Source organism: Mauremys reevesii, linkage group 5 (genome assembly GCF_016161935.1).
Source record: "Mauremys reevesii isolate NIE-2019 linkage group 5, ASM1616193v1, whole genome shotgun sequence".
Lineage (NCBI taxonomy): Eukaryota > Metazoa > Chordata > Testudines > Geoemydidae > Mauremys > Mauremys reevesii.
The window spans coordinates 136,223,623-136,239,367 of NC_052627.1; the positions used below are offsets into that span (position 1 = coordinate 136,223,623).

At 49.5% G+C, this 15,745-nt stretch overlaps 1 protein-coding gene across 11 annotated transcripts in view; it reads right to left on the bottom strand.

The window, feature by feature from the left end:
* DYSF (dysferlin) overlaps window positions 1-15,745 on the bottom strand; it is a 282,294-nt gene that overhangs the window by 251,337 nt on the left and 15,212 nt on the right. For all 11 annotated transcript variants that reach the window (XM_039540940.1, XM_039540938.1, XM_039540935.1 and 8 more), the window contains exon 2: window positions 3,581-3,636. In XM_039540940.1, coding sequence (XP_039396874.1) covers window positions 3,581-3,636 — 56 coding nt within the window. The remainder of the gene's footprint in view (window positions 1-3,580; window positions 3,637-15,745) is intronic.

Genomic DNA, 15,745 nt, shown 5'->3' on the forward strand with positions numbered 1-15,745 from the left:
CTATATAATTATTAAAATTAATAGTTTAATATAAGATACTAAACTATATGAAACAAAATGGGAAAGTCAAAATGAAATGTTTTTACCGTATCAAAACTTTTTGACCTTCGACTGTCTCCAGTCAAAATGTTCATCAAAATTGAGACATTCCCACTAAATGTGCTGATTTTGATTTGACTGCATAACCACAGAAAACTGTTACACCAAAAACATTCTCAGCCAATTCTTCCCACATTCCTCCTGCAGAAATGAAGGATGTTCAGATCGCAGCATTTGCCATGATTTTAATCATCAGTCTTGCAACACAAAGTCTGTCAGGAACCCAACTTTTCATTCCATGGGAAATTCCAAAATAAATTAAAAACAAAAATCAGACCAGAAAAGATGAAATTTTGAAAATTCCCAACAAATAAAAAAAATCTAATAAAAAAATTGATTTGGGACCATTTCGTTTCAACAGTATCAAACCATTTCATTTCGACGTCTATATTCTACTAATGTAATATGAGATTAAATATAACATACTGAATTATATTAAAATGAATGTTTTCATATAATATAGAAGTCTGAATAATATTAAAATGACATTGTCAAATCACATTTTGACTTTTTCCTGTTGAAAAATCGTGTAGGAATCAACACATTCCCGTAAAACGTTTCAATTTCAACAAAAATGCATTTTTCAATAGAAAACGGTTCTATCAAGAATCTTTTGACCGGCTGTAGTCATGAATTCAGACTTGATCTTGGCAGGTGGAAATCACTGGAATGGCCTAAGACCTCTTCATAATTTTAAGTTCAGATGTACACTAATGAGATCCTAACTAATTTTTTTTTAAAAGCAGCTTTGTAGATTTCTTCCTTCCCACCCAGGAGTCTGATTAAGCAGCGCTCACGCTGTCCTGGTACCTTTGTTTAAAAGCACTGGTTAGGAAGGACAGGGGATGAGGCATTATATTGTGACTTAGGACACCTGGGTTCAGTTCTCGGCTCAGCAACAGACTTTCTATGTGACCTTGGGAAAGTCACTTGAGCTACCTGTGCCTCAGTTTCCCATCTGCAACTCTTGCAGAAGTGTTGGGAATGTAATGAAGGTGCTCAGATACTAGATTGAGGAGGACCAGGTAAAGTACCTACAGTGATGAAATAGCACTTTAAAAAGCACTCATTTCCATGGGACATTGCAAGAGAGACCACCACTTCCACACAGCAAGTCACAGCTTCATAGCTGGTTCATCATGAAATTGACAGAAAAGCCAGGAAGTCCCGGCAGATCTCGGGAAAATTCCCCTGGTTAACTGAGTTCTGGATTTCAGGTTTAGTCTAAACAAGAGAAGAATGAGGAGGGACATGATAACAGTCTTCAAATATGTCAAAGGTTGTTATCAAGATGACAGTGATCTGTTGTTCTCCATGCCCACTGTAGGTAGGACAAGAAGTCATGGGCTTAATCTGCAGCAAAGGGAGATGTAGGCTAGATATTAGAAAAAAAACTTTCTAACTGTAAGGGGAGTTAAGATACCTAGGGAGATTGTGGAATCGTGAGCACTGGAGGTTTATAAGAACAGGTTGGACAAACACCAGTCAGGGATGATCTAGGTTTACATGGTCCTGCCTCGGCACAGAGGGCTGGACTAGATGACCTCGAAGGTCTTTTCCAGCCATACATGTATATCTAGAGAGATATAAAATGAAATCCTGCGTAGCATTCCGATGGGTTTCATTTTTCAACAGGGCAACATTGAACGCATTCCAGCACCGCACTGGCCCACGGCCACACCCACTTTGCCACGGCTTATAATGATCCCATGGCCATTGTAGATTAGCTTTTGCTACAGATCTCTCAGAGACACGTACAAACATTGCCCTTCTCTCCAGAGCCCGTAAACACATATGTATGTGACTAACCTGAAGCACGTGACTCATCCTATCAGGGGGTAGCCGTGTTAGTCTGTAGCCACAAAAACATCAAGGAGACCGGTGGCACCTTAAAGACTAACAGATTTATTTGGTCATAAGCTTTCTGTGGGTAAAAAACCCACTTCTCCATGCCACCGAACTCCTTGTTGTGAATCATCCTGTTGACCTCAATGGGTTGGTGTGCTGTCTGCTGAGGGCCATGGCAAAATACAATTCCCACAGGTGGAGAGCTCATGCCCCACAAACCCCTTCAGCACCAGGGTTTTTGAAAAGGGAGGGAGACCCACAGGATTGGGGACTTGTCCAAGGGTAGCCAGCTACTTAGCCGTAGAGGCAGGGCAAAACCCAGGAGTCCTGATCTCCAGTCCCCAAAGCCAGCCCCTGGACATCACTCCCTCCAGGTATATCCATTTGCATTGTGCCTTTATTACACATACATGTCACTAATCTAGGAAAAAACTGCCCATCCATAATGTCTGCCCATGCGCAGAGTACAACACATCTGCCCAGTACAGCGTGTGACCAGCAATGGCTATGTGCTTGGTTCCACCAGGAATCAAGGTGCTAGGGTCAATCAGCTTTGTCCTCACAACTGTCGCTACAGGGAGAGGTTGGTGGAGGGCAGTGCTTTAAGTCTCCAAAGGCCACACGTGGCTGATACGTCACACTTTGATCACTCCAGATTGCCCTTAAAGGACCCGCAGCAGTGCGGCTTTCAATTCAAGCTAACTCCCGCTAGGAGCACGGATCATTTGTGCAGTCGGCGTGCACTTGCCTTGCTGTGGTTGGCTACTAGAGGACAGACTACTGCTGCTGCCAGCTAACAGACGTATTCCTTTAGCTCTAGCAGAAGAGGTCTGTGCTTTGATGCTGAAGGTCCTGAGTTCAGGTGCTGCTGATGCAGTGTAGGCATTACACCAGCTCAAGGGACATACATGCACCAGCATTAAAACCACACCCACCCCTTGTAGTCTCCGCCCCAGATCTCCCGTCCAGGACTCTGCAGATGAAGCTTCCTGTGGGCTTTAGTGAAGTCAGAATCCAGATGAGAAACATGCACCCACCAAGTTTTCTGAAGGGCACTGTCCAATCCCCAGTAGCGACTGAACTCTCATCCTCCTGCTCTGAAAGCACCCACCTGCCCACCTGAGCTAAAGGAGAATCTCTGTTTCCAGCACAGGGGTCGAAATCACACAGCTGAGCAGCTCTGATTCCACTCAGCGGCGGCGGCAGCCAGTTCACTTTACAGCATGATATTTCTGAGCTGGCTGCTGACCACACAACACACCCCAGGCAAAGAGGTAGGAGCCTGGAGGCTCTTTTGCATCCTATTCAAATAATGCGTTGGTGAAACTCAGGCCTGTGTGAGGAAACAGGCCAGGGCACAGGGATGAATCAAGGCAAGATCCCAGGGATCTGGACCCAGCAGTGAACAACAAAGGGCTAAATTAGCCCCTCGTGTAACTGCACTCACGGCAGTGTAGCTACACCAGGGATGAACTTGGGTGCTAGAAAAGAGAGATACAGAGCTCTGCTCTTTTCCCGCACGGGGTAGAATCCGGACCAAGCTCTGTGACTCAAGAAATGGAATGAACTCTGGTTCCCGCAAACGTGGCTCTGGCAAGAAAGGGGAGCGGGTCCAGAAGGGGGCGCCACTTGCCTCGTTCCACACAGGGTTCACGTTGTTCTTGATCACTTTGGTTCGCTTCTTCACACCTAAAAAGGGAGTTAAGCAAAAGGGTTAGAAAAGTCCTCAGACATTCACGCTCCCCGTGAGCAAAAATTCCTGCTGCTTTAAAAAACAACAAAACATATTGCTCTGAGTTTGATTATCTCATGAAGATCTTTAGGAAAAGGAAGCTGCATCCCCTGCCCCAGTGAGCTTCCCGTCTAACATCCCGGCTCCCACAAGGAGGGCTGCGGGGTTAGGCCCTGTGTTAACGCAAGATGCAGGGCAGGGGGGCAGTGGACGAGGCGTACAAAGCCAGGAGGGTTCCTGGAGAGATGGGCAGAATGGTCTCAGCTGGAGGAGGGTGTGAAGCCGAGGGAGGAGGAAGGAGACCCCAGGAGCAATACCGGGAGGAGAAGGGATCTAAAGCTAAACCGTGGCCCCGGGAGGTAGGCCAGAGGTCCCATATGTAATGACGTCTCCGAGACCGGGGAGGAACATGGCAGCCGTTCAGCAGCACATGGCAACACAGAACAGGAAGAATCAGCGACAGAATGGCCCGGACCCTGAATGGTATTTAAGGAGCATAAATACTTTTGAGTATCTGAGCCAGTGTGATCAGCTCAGGCCTCACACCAACCCCCCTCTTGTTTTGTCCCACCGACTGCATTGGAAATGGTAGATTGGGCCCATTGCTATTTCTGATTCATAAGTCAGTAGTGCTGGAGCTCCAGTCATGACCCAGGCACCACACAAACAAGGTCTCCGTCCCACAGAGCGTCCAATCCAAGTACGGCAGAGTCCATTCAATAGCAATCCCGAGATTAACAACGATATTTTGCCGGGAGCTGATCCCATCCCACTGATGTGAATGTTAATGAGATTTGGATATTGGCAACAAGCATGCTGCTTACTAGCTACCTTTTGGGGAAGAAAGACCCCGGCTGCAGGCAGGGGAAGGAAACGCTGGAGCTGCACCATACCTCTCCCTGTGCTCTCCAGACTGCGTCCTGCCCTGGCACCAGGGACCCATGCTCAGTATGTCCCGGTGCTGCAGCAAACTTGCATGTGGTCCAAGACCTGCCACTCTGACAGTCTGCACCATTACGTGCACCTCTTTTACAAGACTATGATAAGTTTTGTACAAGGTATCCCTTGTGAGGTGTCATTTGAAAACTCATAATTTGCTGATCATTATTATCCTAGTAAAATATGTATGGCAACATTGTTAATGTGAAGTTATGAGATTCTACTGTATAACATTGTTGAAGGCATGTCCCACGTTTAGAAAAGCAGGCACAAACCAGTCTCTCAGCAATTAATGACCCAGCCGCGTATCAACAAGATCATCAGGCCCATCACATAGTGGAAGGGCCATTCACTGGCAGGAAGAGGGGAGTGAACAAAAATTTACATTTTAAAAGAGACACAGACTTTATGGCATGGGGGCCATAGCAGGAGATGGCTCTTGTGCAAGAGAGTGGACTATAAAGGTAAGAAGCCATGGCCCCCAAATTGCCTCTCTCTGTGCTCACAGCAGCTACAACGCCTGAAGGAACACTGGACTGGGGGAGGGGTCCTGATTTTAAAAGATTTCAGCCAGTCAGTCTGGAAAAGCAGGTGTTAGACAAACCTCAGTGGTTTGAGCAGGTGTTAGACAAACCTCAGTGGTTTGAGCATTGGCCTGCTAAACCCAGGGTTGTGAGTTCAATCCTTGAGGGGGCCACTTAGGGATCTGGGGCAAAATCAGTACTTGGTCCTGCTAGTGAAGGCAGGGGGCTGGACTCAATGACCTTGCAAGGTCCCTTCCAGTTCTAGGAGATAGGATATCTCCATTAATTTACAAATTTATTTATAATTTAGTTTCCCCATCTGTAAAATGGGGATAATGATTCTGCCCTCCTTTGTAAAGTGCTTTGAGATCTATGGATGAACAGCAGCAGATACAAGTATTATGATTAATAAATAATGAGCTGTAATCAATACTATATTAAGTCAGTGATACTCAGACCTCAGTGGTCAGGAGCCAAAGTAGTGATCAGCGTTACCCAAATGAGCCACAGTAGTGTGAATTCACTGTTTCATTTACTATAGTACTATAGATTCATATTTAAACTGTGGAAATATTTTGTGTGTGTGTGTGTGTTTTATGTATATATAATTTTCACAGCAAAATGACTAATCAAGTATTTATCAACTATAATTGGTTAATAACACAATAAAAGCATCCTGATAGTAAACCATTGTGTGATTTAATTATTAACCTATCACATGCTGCAAAGAGCTGCAGGTGACACATTAAAGACCCAACTGCGGCTCGCAAGCTGCCGTCAGAGTATCACTGTACTAAGTAAGAGATGGGTGGGAAATAGCATGTTTGACATTTGGAAATTAGGTTCTGTTGCCTGCTAGAACAGAAAGTCAAAACATAATGATTTGACAACCCACAAAAATCCCAACAAGGGTTAAACTGAGAACGTCAAACCCAAAAATGATATTTTCAAACCCAAACAATGCAACATTTCAAAACAAAAATATGTCATTTCCAACTGACCTCTCAAAATGAAAAACTGTAGTTTCAATTCTCCTGATCAGCAAACTGAAAAATTTCAGCAAGATTCACGTTTCTCCCCTGGAAAAATGTCACTCCAATAGAACCAGTTTTCTTTAAATGCAGTAATGGGGAAAGAGTCATTTCTATTTTGCTAATCTTGGTTTTGTGTTTTCTTGTAACAGGGTTTTCTTTAATTCTAGACATGTAACTGAGTGGTGGCTTAATCAGTTCGCTGGCTGGCTAGCAGGGATTTCAGCAGCGGAAGAGTCTGCATGGAGCCAACTGAAGATCCCTACAAGCAAGTGGAGGGAAGATGTTTTAGATTTGGTGATCAGAGACTCAAACTGAGACTAAACCTAAGCTTTTGGGGACTTTCAGTTCCTTCTCACTGTGTTTCTGTGGGGACTGAACTGTTCAGATTTTCATTTGTTTCCTTTATTTGTGTTTCTGTAGAACTGTGAAGATAATGTCTGTGGATTATAAAATAGCCATGTCCTGCTGTAAAAATTAGATTATTTGTTTCTTTATCGTAAGATTTTATAAAGTTTTTTAATGAAATTCATTTTTTTAGGTCCTTTGGGGACTTGAATGAGGGGAGGCTGAACCTGTGCAATCCTTGCTGAAAACAGACCGAACTCTGGGTCTCCAGCTACTTTCTAGGGAATTGGGGGGGTTCTTTAAGGCACTGGAGACGGGAAATGAAGTGAACTCTAGCCCCCCCAAAGGTTACACAAACATTGCAGCACTAAGCCCTGGGATAAGAACCAGAAAGTGAAACTAACCGATTGACACGCTCTTCCCTCCCTTGCACACGTAAGGCAGCGTAGATACTCCTACACCACTCAGGGTCCATCAGTACTGGGATCACAGTGATTTCCACTAGCTCAGAGACGTCCCCTCAAGCAGCGTGCACCCCCTGTGATTGCTGCAGAGGCGATGAGCACACCCGTACAGAGCCCTGCCCCGGGGCAGCGGTAGGGTTCTTGGTAGGCCAAGGGGCAAGATTAGGGTTACTGCTATGTGGAAGGCTAGGGTGTGGGTTAGGGGTCACTTGATTTCCCCAGGGGGAAGAGCTGGCTGCTTTCCAGTCCTATCATGCCACAGGAGAGGAGCAGCCTAGAAACAGGAGCGTGATTCTTAATCAAAGCGCAGCCCTTGAAGCGACCGCCCAAGGTCACCCGAGGAGTCTGCGGCAGAGCTGGGAATCCAGCCCTCCCCCTGGGAAAAAACTGCTCATTGCAGCTTCCGAGCAAACCGCGCTCCTCTTCTGAGAGCCCAGCTCAGCCGCCGAGCCTCTGCCATCATACACGCCGAGCCAAGAGCCTCCGTCTCGCTGGCACACAACCTCCACAGCCAGGGAAGCCGACTGAACCACGTTCCATTCAAAAATATGTGTTACCCTCCCCGGCCAGGCAGGACAGAAACACAAGGGCCGCTGGGTAATGTGGCTGGGATGCTGACTGCAGACTGGTGGCTAATCAATCACTGGCATCGCATAGCTGGAACAGGAATGTCCAGGGGAAAGCTAGCCCCTGGGGTATTTAAGCAATCAGCCCCGCTCCCTGCACACCCAGCTGCTACCTCTCAATTCCCCCTCCAGCAGCAGCCATCATCCCACCTGTCACCTTAGGACTGGGGGGGGGGGCCTTGGGAGCCTCCCTGTCTGGCCAGGGGAGGGCGCTGTCGAGAGACAGTGAGCCCCTTCCCCTCTCCAGAGCCGGCCCCGGCTTTGGAAGGTAAAGAGGTCGGTGCTGCTGGAATTGCAGGTCTGCGCCTAAGAGTCTGGAGATTTTCTTCAGGAATCCCTCCCTGCCCACCCCACGGCTCAGCTCACAAGCCCTGGGCTTTTCAGCCTTCCCAAGGAAAGCGGAGGGCCAGATTCTGCCCTCTGCAGCCGGCTGGCTCTCAGGTTGGGCTCGGCCGTCACTCCTGCCTTTGGGGCCCTGCCAGAACCCCTAGCCCTGGGCAAGTTCACTGCTCCCCACAAGAGTCAGGCTCATTCCCTGGGTCCTCTCTCGGTCCAATTACCTCCCGTCCCTGGCGCTGCTGCCCAGAGCCAGCTGCAAGGTTCTGACGGGGAACAGGCATCCAGAGCAGTATCTATCTGCCCTAAATTGGGAGGGAAGGGTGGTCTCTGCCTGAGGCTGGGTTCCCCTGACTGCTGGGCCTCTCCTCTGGGGCACATTTCCCTCTGCTCTATGGCCAGCTTCACCTTTTGAAGCTCCCCAGACACAGCACACGCGGTAGGAGCACCGAATTGGCACTGCCTGAGCGCAGGGATGCTCGTTAGTCTGGCTGGCAGTGGGGGGAGCACGTCCCATCACACCCTCATGCACATGGCAGCTGCTGGCTGAAGCCACCGACATGCTATGAATCCACAGGCAGTGTGTTTATGGTTATCCCTTTCTGAGCCAGTTCAATTTTCAGGGTGTTGGGGGCTTTCACTGGGAGATCTGATGATGGAATCAGGTCTGTTCTTTAGTGAAATCCTGTCTATTAGCAAAAGAATGTACGAAGCCCTGTTTCTCTGAATACAGAAGGAACTTAAAAAGCGGAGACAGTTTTTTGATTCACAGTTACACGCCTCTTTCAGCCAGCACTTTGCCCAAAAGCTCTCACTTTTAGCTTTTTTTTCCTCGGTGTCATGCTACCCTGGCTTCCCTGGGGCTTCTTTGCTCCTTCCTTCTTTCTGTTTCTCTGCTGATTCTCTCACACACAGAGACACACAGCTCCACCAGTCAATGCCCCAGCCCCTGCACTTGCTGTATCAGTCTCCAGTCTCTGCTTCTACTCAAGCGTTGCCATGTGCCTAAACTTGGGGTGGAGGCTGCTATGGTTTGAGCTAGCTGGGGTTCCCCAAAGGAGCTTGACTGGTTCTTACATTTATCCTGAATGATGGGTTGCAGTAAGGCCCACCAACTTCACTCCGGCTTTGTCCAGCCTCCCCTCACTAGCATAGCCACACACACCCCAGAATCATCAGCGAGACTCGAACACGAAACCTTCAGCACAAGCCTCTGGCACTTGAGCGGAAGCAGCAATTCCCCTCGGTGTGGGTAAGCAGCAGGCTCCTCTCTCTGCACAGCAGCTACAAGAGACAGACATGAGCACCCATGCTCCATCAGCCCCCTTGGTATTTAATTCAAAGGTTTATGGGCAGCTCCCTCCTGTTTTCCTTTGGCCTCTGCCCCTCTTATATCTGCGGCCCAGGCCCTGTTAAAAAAAAGTTGATAATAGTGTTTCACCTCCTCCAACAGCACCATCACCTCAAAGCACTTCACTGGTTTATCCTCAGTGCACCTCTGAGAGGAAAGGAAGAGTTATTGCCCCATTTTACAGATGGGGAAACTGAGGCACAGTGAGAGGACAGGACTTGCTCAAACCAAAATGAGTAAGTCTATAGGTGAACCTAGCAAAGATACCCGCTGCCCCCTACCCCAGTCCTATGCCTTAACCTCAACACTATCCTTCCACACCAAGGTGCATTACCTTGCTAAAGGCAGCTATACTCGAATCTATGATTCTATACTGAGCCAGTGTCTCATCTCAAGCACACTGGCATAAGTCTGCAGTATCCCCCACCCCTGACTTCAGTGAGACAAGCTGGGGGGTATGGAGCTACAGAACCGAATGAAGAGGCCTTTTTCTGTGATCTGTGGAACTCTCTCTTCTCCTGCTTCAGCATATTCCAAAGCAAGTCATTAGGTGCTCTCCCCGGCTTGGAGATTTTTAGATTGGCTCTGTCTTTGATGGTTGCTTCATTTAATCTGAAAGTAACATCCCAGGGACTGAAGATACAGGTCCATACCTCTTGTGGCCAGCACTCTGCCCAACAGCTCTGTACGCTGTGGGGGAGGCAGAGGGATAGGTCTGAGCGGAGTCGCGCAGGCTTTTGTTGACAAGAACAAGAAGCTTGAACTGGTTGCGGAAGATCAGTGATGTTGAGGGTCATCATGCCCAATACCAAACCAAGCAGCAGTTCAGACGTCACATGCGCATCTGTATGTGACTGTCAGTTACGGCCTGCTCTTCAGTATGATTTACTATTTGTGTGTAGGCTCAGTGATCCCAGCCAGAGGATCCCACCGCTGTTGAAAAAAATCACATAGGGACTGAAATGCAGCCACCTCTGGGGTGGGAAAACACATCTGTTTACCAGCACACAGGGACACTGCGCAACAGTTTAGGACGGGAAATGAAGAGGAGTATTTTGTTCTGCTGAGGAGGAACATGTGTAAAAATAATATGGAAGGAACCAGATTTCGGTTCATTTCTGGTCAGGACAGTTGCAAAACTTGCCATGAGGGTTCTTCAATGACCACAGATAGTCAGGATCCCAGGGAGACTTCAGCCTGAATCCGCAGCACAAACACATTTTCCTTTAAAGCAACTGGGATGCAGCACAGACATTGCTTTACCAGAGACGGCAGCTACTTCACTCCCACCTCCAACATCCAATCAATCTTCTTTGAGGGGTATGTGGCTAGTTAATGCCAAGACCCCACCACCTTGCTGGATCAGGAATAGCTCAGCCCAGGGCAGGACATCAGGGGCACCTATGACATAACAGATCAAGCCTGGTGCTGGTAAGTCAGGACTCCTGAGTCCTACCCTTAACCCTGCCACTGACGTGCTGCTTTGCTTTGGGCAAGTCATTTAACTGCTCCATGCCTCCGTTTCCCCTTCTGCAAAATGTTTTCCCACATTTGTAAAGTACTTTGAGATCTACAGATTCATGGGTTTTAGTCTGGGCCAAAGACACTCGTCCAGGGATTCCTGCAAAAAAAGTTCACTAAATCTTAATTGAACTACAGCTTCTGTTTTGGAGACATCCAGTCTTGGATCTAAAGACTTGAAGTGATGGAGGAGAGGGGCAGAGAAGGGCTACTAGGAGGATCAGGGGAATGGAAAGACCCTGCCTTAGGAGCAGAGTCTAAGAGCTTGGCTTGTTTGGCCTGGCAAAACGCACAGGGGCGGCAAGGTATATGGGCCTGGGGTGCCCGTGCTCCAGGAATATTCAGGGCTCCACCAGTGTTCGGGGCCAGGTCTCTCCCCTGGCCCCACTTGCCACCCCCACACACCTCCCGGCCCTGCCTGCCCCTGGGCAATTTAAAAGGGCCCGGAGGCCCCCGGCCATCACCAATACAGCAGAGCTAAGGTAGGTTTCCTGCCTGGCCTCGCTCTGCACCGCTCCTGGAAGCGACTGGCACAACCCTGCGGCCCCTGACCCAAAATGCCTCCCAAAGACCGACCCCTCACCTCTCCTGCACCCCAACCCCCTGCCCTGCCCAGAGCCCCCACTCAAACTCCCTCCCACACCCCAACCCCCACCCAGAGCCTGCACCTCACACCCAAACTCCCTCCCAGAGCCTGACCCCTCACCCCCTCCCTCACACAAACTCCCTCCCAGAGCCTGACCCCTCACCCCCTCCCACACCCCTCACCCAAACTCCTCCCAGAGCCCGACCCCGCACCCCCTCCCACACCCCAACCCCTGCCCTGCCCAGAGCCTGCACCTCACACCCAAACTCCTCCCAGAGCCCAACCCCTCCCCGCTCCTGCACCCCAACCCCCTTTCCCAGCCCAAAGCCTGCACTCAAACTCCCTCCCAGAGCCCAACCCCTCACCTCTCCTGCCCCCCAAACCCTACCCTGCCCAGAGCCCGCACTCAAACTCCCTCCCAGAGCCCAACCCCTCACCCCCACCTGCACCCCAACCCCCTTTCCCAGCCTACAGCCCGCACCTTTCCTGCACCCAAACACCCTCCCAGAGCCTTAGGCAGGTGGGGGGGCAGGATTTGGACCCATTCTGGGCACCATCAAAAATTAGACAAACGTGCTGCCCCTGACAATGCGGGCGGAGGACTGGGATTGCTCTCTGCAAATACTTCAGGGAGGGAGAAGAGCTGCTGAAGCTAGAGGACCACGCTGGAACAAGAACAAGTGGCCAGGAGTAAACTTTGGCTGGAAATTAGGTGGTTTCTAACCTTCAGAGGAGGGAGGTTCCGGGACAGCTTCCCACAGGGGAAAACCACCGAACTAGTCTGAAGCTGGAGCGTGAGAAGTTGATGAATGGGACGATATGACAGGGTTGCCTTGGAGAGCAGAGAACTGGATGCTATGACCCAGGAGGGCCTTCCAGTCCCGTGCAGAACCCACCACAGCACTAGGTACGTTCCGTGGTTGATTACTCCCAGCCTTGTTTCCAGTTTGAATTTGAAAAGCACGATTATCAGCCAGACTCCATCTGGTGCATGCAGCTTTTAGCCCTAGTACCGGCATTTCTGGGTGCTAGTCAGTTCATGCAAAGGGGAAAAGGAAAAGGAAAAGCCTTTAGTGTGAGGCACAGAAACAATAGCAGTGACTCAGATGCCAAAGGCCTCCCAAAAGGTTTGCCTGATGGCTTTTCTTCCCCTCCTTCCGCCTGTCCATCACACGCAGCGTTCAGTATTACTATATATGGTCACTGTAATTCCAAGCAGAGTCACAGAATCCGAACGCACGTAAATCCCAGCGCTGCCATCCAGGCTTGTGAATGGGGAGCCAGGCTTAGGGATGGGCCTAGATGTAGGTGGTGGCGGGGGGGGGGGGTGTTTTAAAGAATTTTACAGAAATACTTGAATGGGTTCTTTGTTTTTCTTTTCAGAGCAATTCAGGGGCAAGCTGGCTTGGGGAGGGACTGAATCTACACGTTCCCCTCGGAGGTTTGCAAACCAAGACCCTGGCCCTGCAAGCCACATGCTTAACTTTTATGCGCCTCAAGGCATCCCACTGATTTCAGAGGAACTACTCACCAGGCATAAAGATCAACATGTGAGTCCCTTACCAGACTGGGGCCCAAGACCTCACACCTGAAGCTGCTCTGCCTGCATCTGTGAGCCCAGGATTGGGGCCCAATATATCGCTGCCTTGGGCCAGTGCCCAAGCATACATCTCAGCCTTGCCCGTGCCTGCCTGAGCCCCAAAGGGAGAGAGACATTCAGGAAAGTGAAATTGCTGTGGGATCTTTCCTTGAGCACAAATAACTGGCCCCAATGCAGGAAAACCTCCCTGTTCAGCAGAGCATTTAAGTGGGTGCTTAACTTTCTACACCTGCTTAAGCCTCACAGACTTCAAGCTCACTGCTTACATGCTTCCCTGAACCAGAGTCTCTGCCTGGGGCTCTGTTTCACGCTTCTTTATTGCTGATGGAAGTTATTGCCACCCTTAAAAGTGAAGTGGCACCAAATCTGCATAGAAGGTAGGTAAGTTTGGGACTGATCCGAGAGGCATTTTAGAGGTAGGCACATGACAGTCCCAAAGGGAAACTGACTAGAAACAAAATGTGAAACTGACCACATTCCTTCAACTGCCAAGTCCAGAGACAGGTGAAAGAGTAAGACAAGGTAAATAATGAAAAGTTGGTTCCTAAAATTCTGCCTGTTTTAAACCAAATTTGAGTCCCGATCCTGCAATGAGATTTGCCTCTGCAGATCCCATAATATCACTGGGGACTTGTGAGCTCCCCACACCCAATGGTTTTTGATCTTTAAAAACAAAATTAAATGTTGCCCTTTTAAATACATTTCAAAAATAAAGACACATCCACACATGAATTAGGTACTCAGACATTAGAGCACTGGAGACCACAGACAACAATGGGAACAAAGACATACCTACATATGTACAGCCAGGCAATATTTAACTGTATGGCATGCAAAAATCCATTAGTGCCTTTTATTACCAATCAGGGTTCCTATCTCCATCTCTACCATGACCTTAGCAGTAGCACCAAGCACCATGTCCAAGAATACAGACAGTGACCTGTGAAGCAGAATTAGTGCCAGAGCCTCAGCTGCCTAATTAGGAAGTTCTTGGGCCAGCTCCTCACCTGGTATAAATCACCTGAGCTCTGTTGATTTCAATGAAGCTCGGCTGATCTACAGCAGCTGCGGACCTGGCCCATTGCTTTTCCCTTTGGTGTTTATTATGGGGGAGGGGCTGTATTTGTGGCTGCGCTTCACCTGGGTTAATGAAGATGGCATCACCTAATCAGTGCACTGAGCTTTTAGTAGAGTGACCGTTTAACAACGTAACCTGGGAAACTGTTCATCCTCCCCCACCGATACAGGGAAAACCTTTCCCTCCACACCCCACCTACAAGCAAAAACTGCCCCAAGTTAGTAACACACTTGATTCATGTAGGAAGGCGGCTTTTCTACAGAGCACCCCTCACCCACCTGCTAGCGACAGTTCGGGGAGATCGGCTTCAGGAATTGTAAACCCCCATCCCGAATAAAACCACAAGCCCCCGCTCGCAAGCAAGGAAACCCACGCCTAGTGAAATCCTGCGTGGATCCTGCCCCTACAGCCCCTTGTGTCTCCTATGCTGGAAGCCCTCCAGAGTCCGTCCCTTTGGTCCAGATCCATGGAGATGAACCCTCGTGCCCATGCAGACCACAACTGAAGTCCATGGAGTGCCATGTGGGCACAAGGGGTCACCCATGAGACTCTGGCAGCATGACCTAGTGGATGGAGAAGTAGGGGGCGAGGAGATCTGGGTTCTATTCCTGGCTCGTCTACCAGCCTGCTGGGTGACCTTGGGCAAGTCACTTTACCTGCCTGTACCTCCGTTTTCCCATCTGTAAAATGGGGGTCAGGATACTGACCTCCTTTGTAAAGCATGTGGAGCTCTCCTGATGCTAAGAGCTGGGTCTTATTATTACTTGTTGAGTCAGCGCCCTGCACCATGGTGCGCCGATCCCGCCCGGGGGCTGGGGACATGCCACTAATGATGCGGGGTTTTGTCCGGTGCTCACTGCCCTGGTATCGGAGCACAGCAGGGGCTAGACACACACACGACAGGAGCAGCCGGGCAGACAAATTCAGATAAACCGACTTCAAAACATGAAAATGTGTTGGGAGCCGAGGTGCCAAGGCAAGGAACGATAGGAAGCCCAGGGCACGTGCCTCCACCCGGCGTCTCTCCATTGGGATTCAAGCCCAGGACAGAGCATCTACATCAGGGAGCAGGGGCGGAGGAACAGCAATGCCCTAGACCAGGGGTAGGCAACCTATGGCACACGCGCCGAAGGCGGCACGCGAGCGGATTTTCAGTGGCACTCACACCGCCCGGGTCCTGGCCACCAGTCCGGGGGGCTCTGCATTTTAATTTAATTTTAAATGAAGCTTCTTAAACATTTTTAAAACCTTATTTACTTTACATACAACAATAGTTTAGTTCTATAGTATATACTTATAGACAGAGACCTTCTAAAGACGTTAACATGTATGACTGGCACGTGAAACCTTAAATCAGAGTGAACAAATGAAGACTCCAGCACTTCTGGAAGGTTGCCGACCCCTGCCCTACAGAGACCAGTGTCTATCCGGAGTCCCTCTGTCAGCTGCAGCCAGAGCCCCCGGATTCACACCAGTGTCCCCGGGAACCAGATGCGTCTCCCGGCCAGTGCCCCGGGGGTGATCTCTGCCCAGGGCTGCTGTGCCCAGGCCAAGAGACAGAGGGGCGGCAGCACCCACCCCACGGCTGGGAAGCTATGGGATCTGCACCCAGGGAGACCAACAGCTGGGGGGGGGGTCCCCTGGCTGCCCCCCAGTAAACCC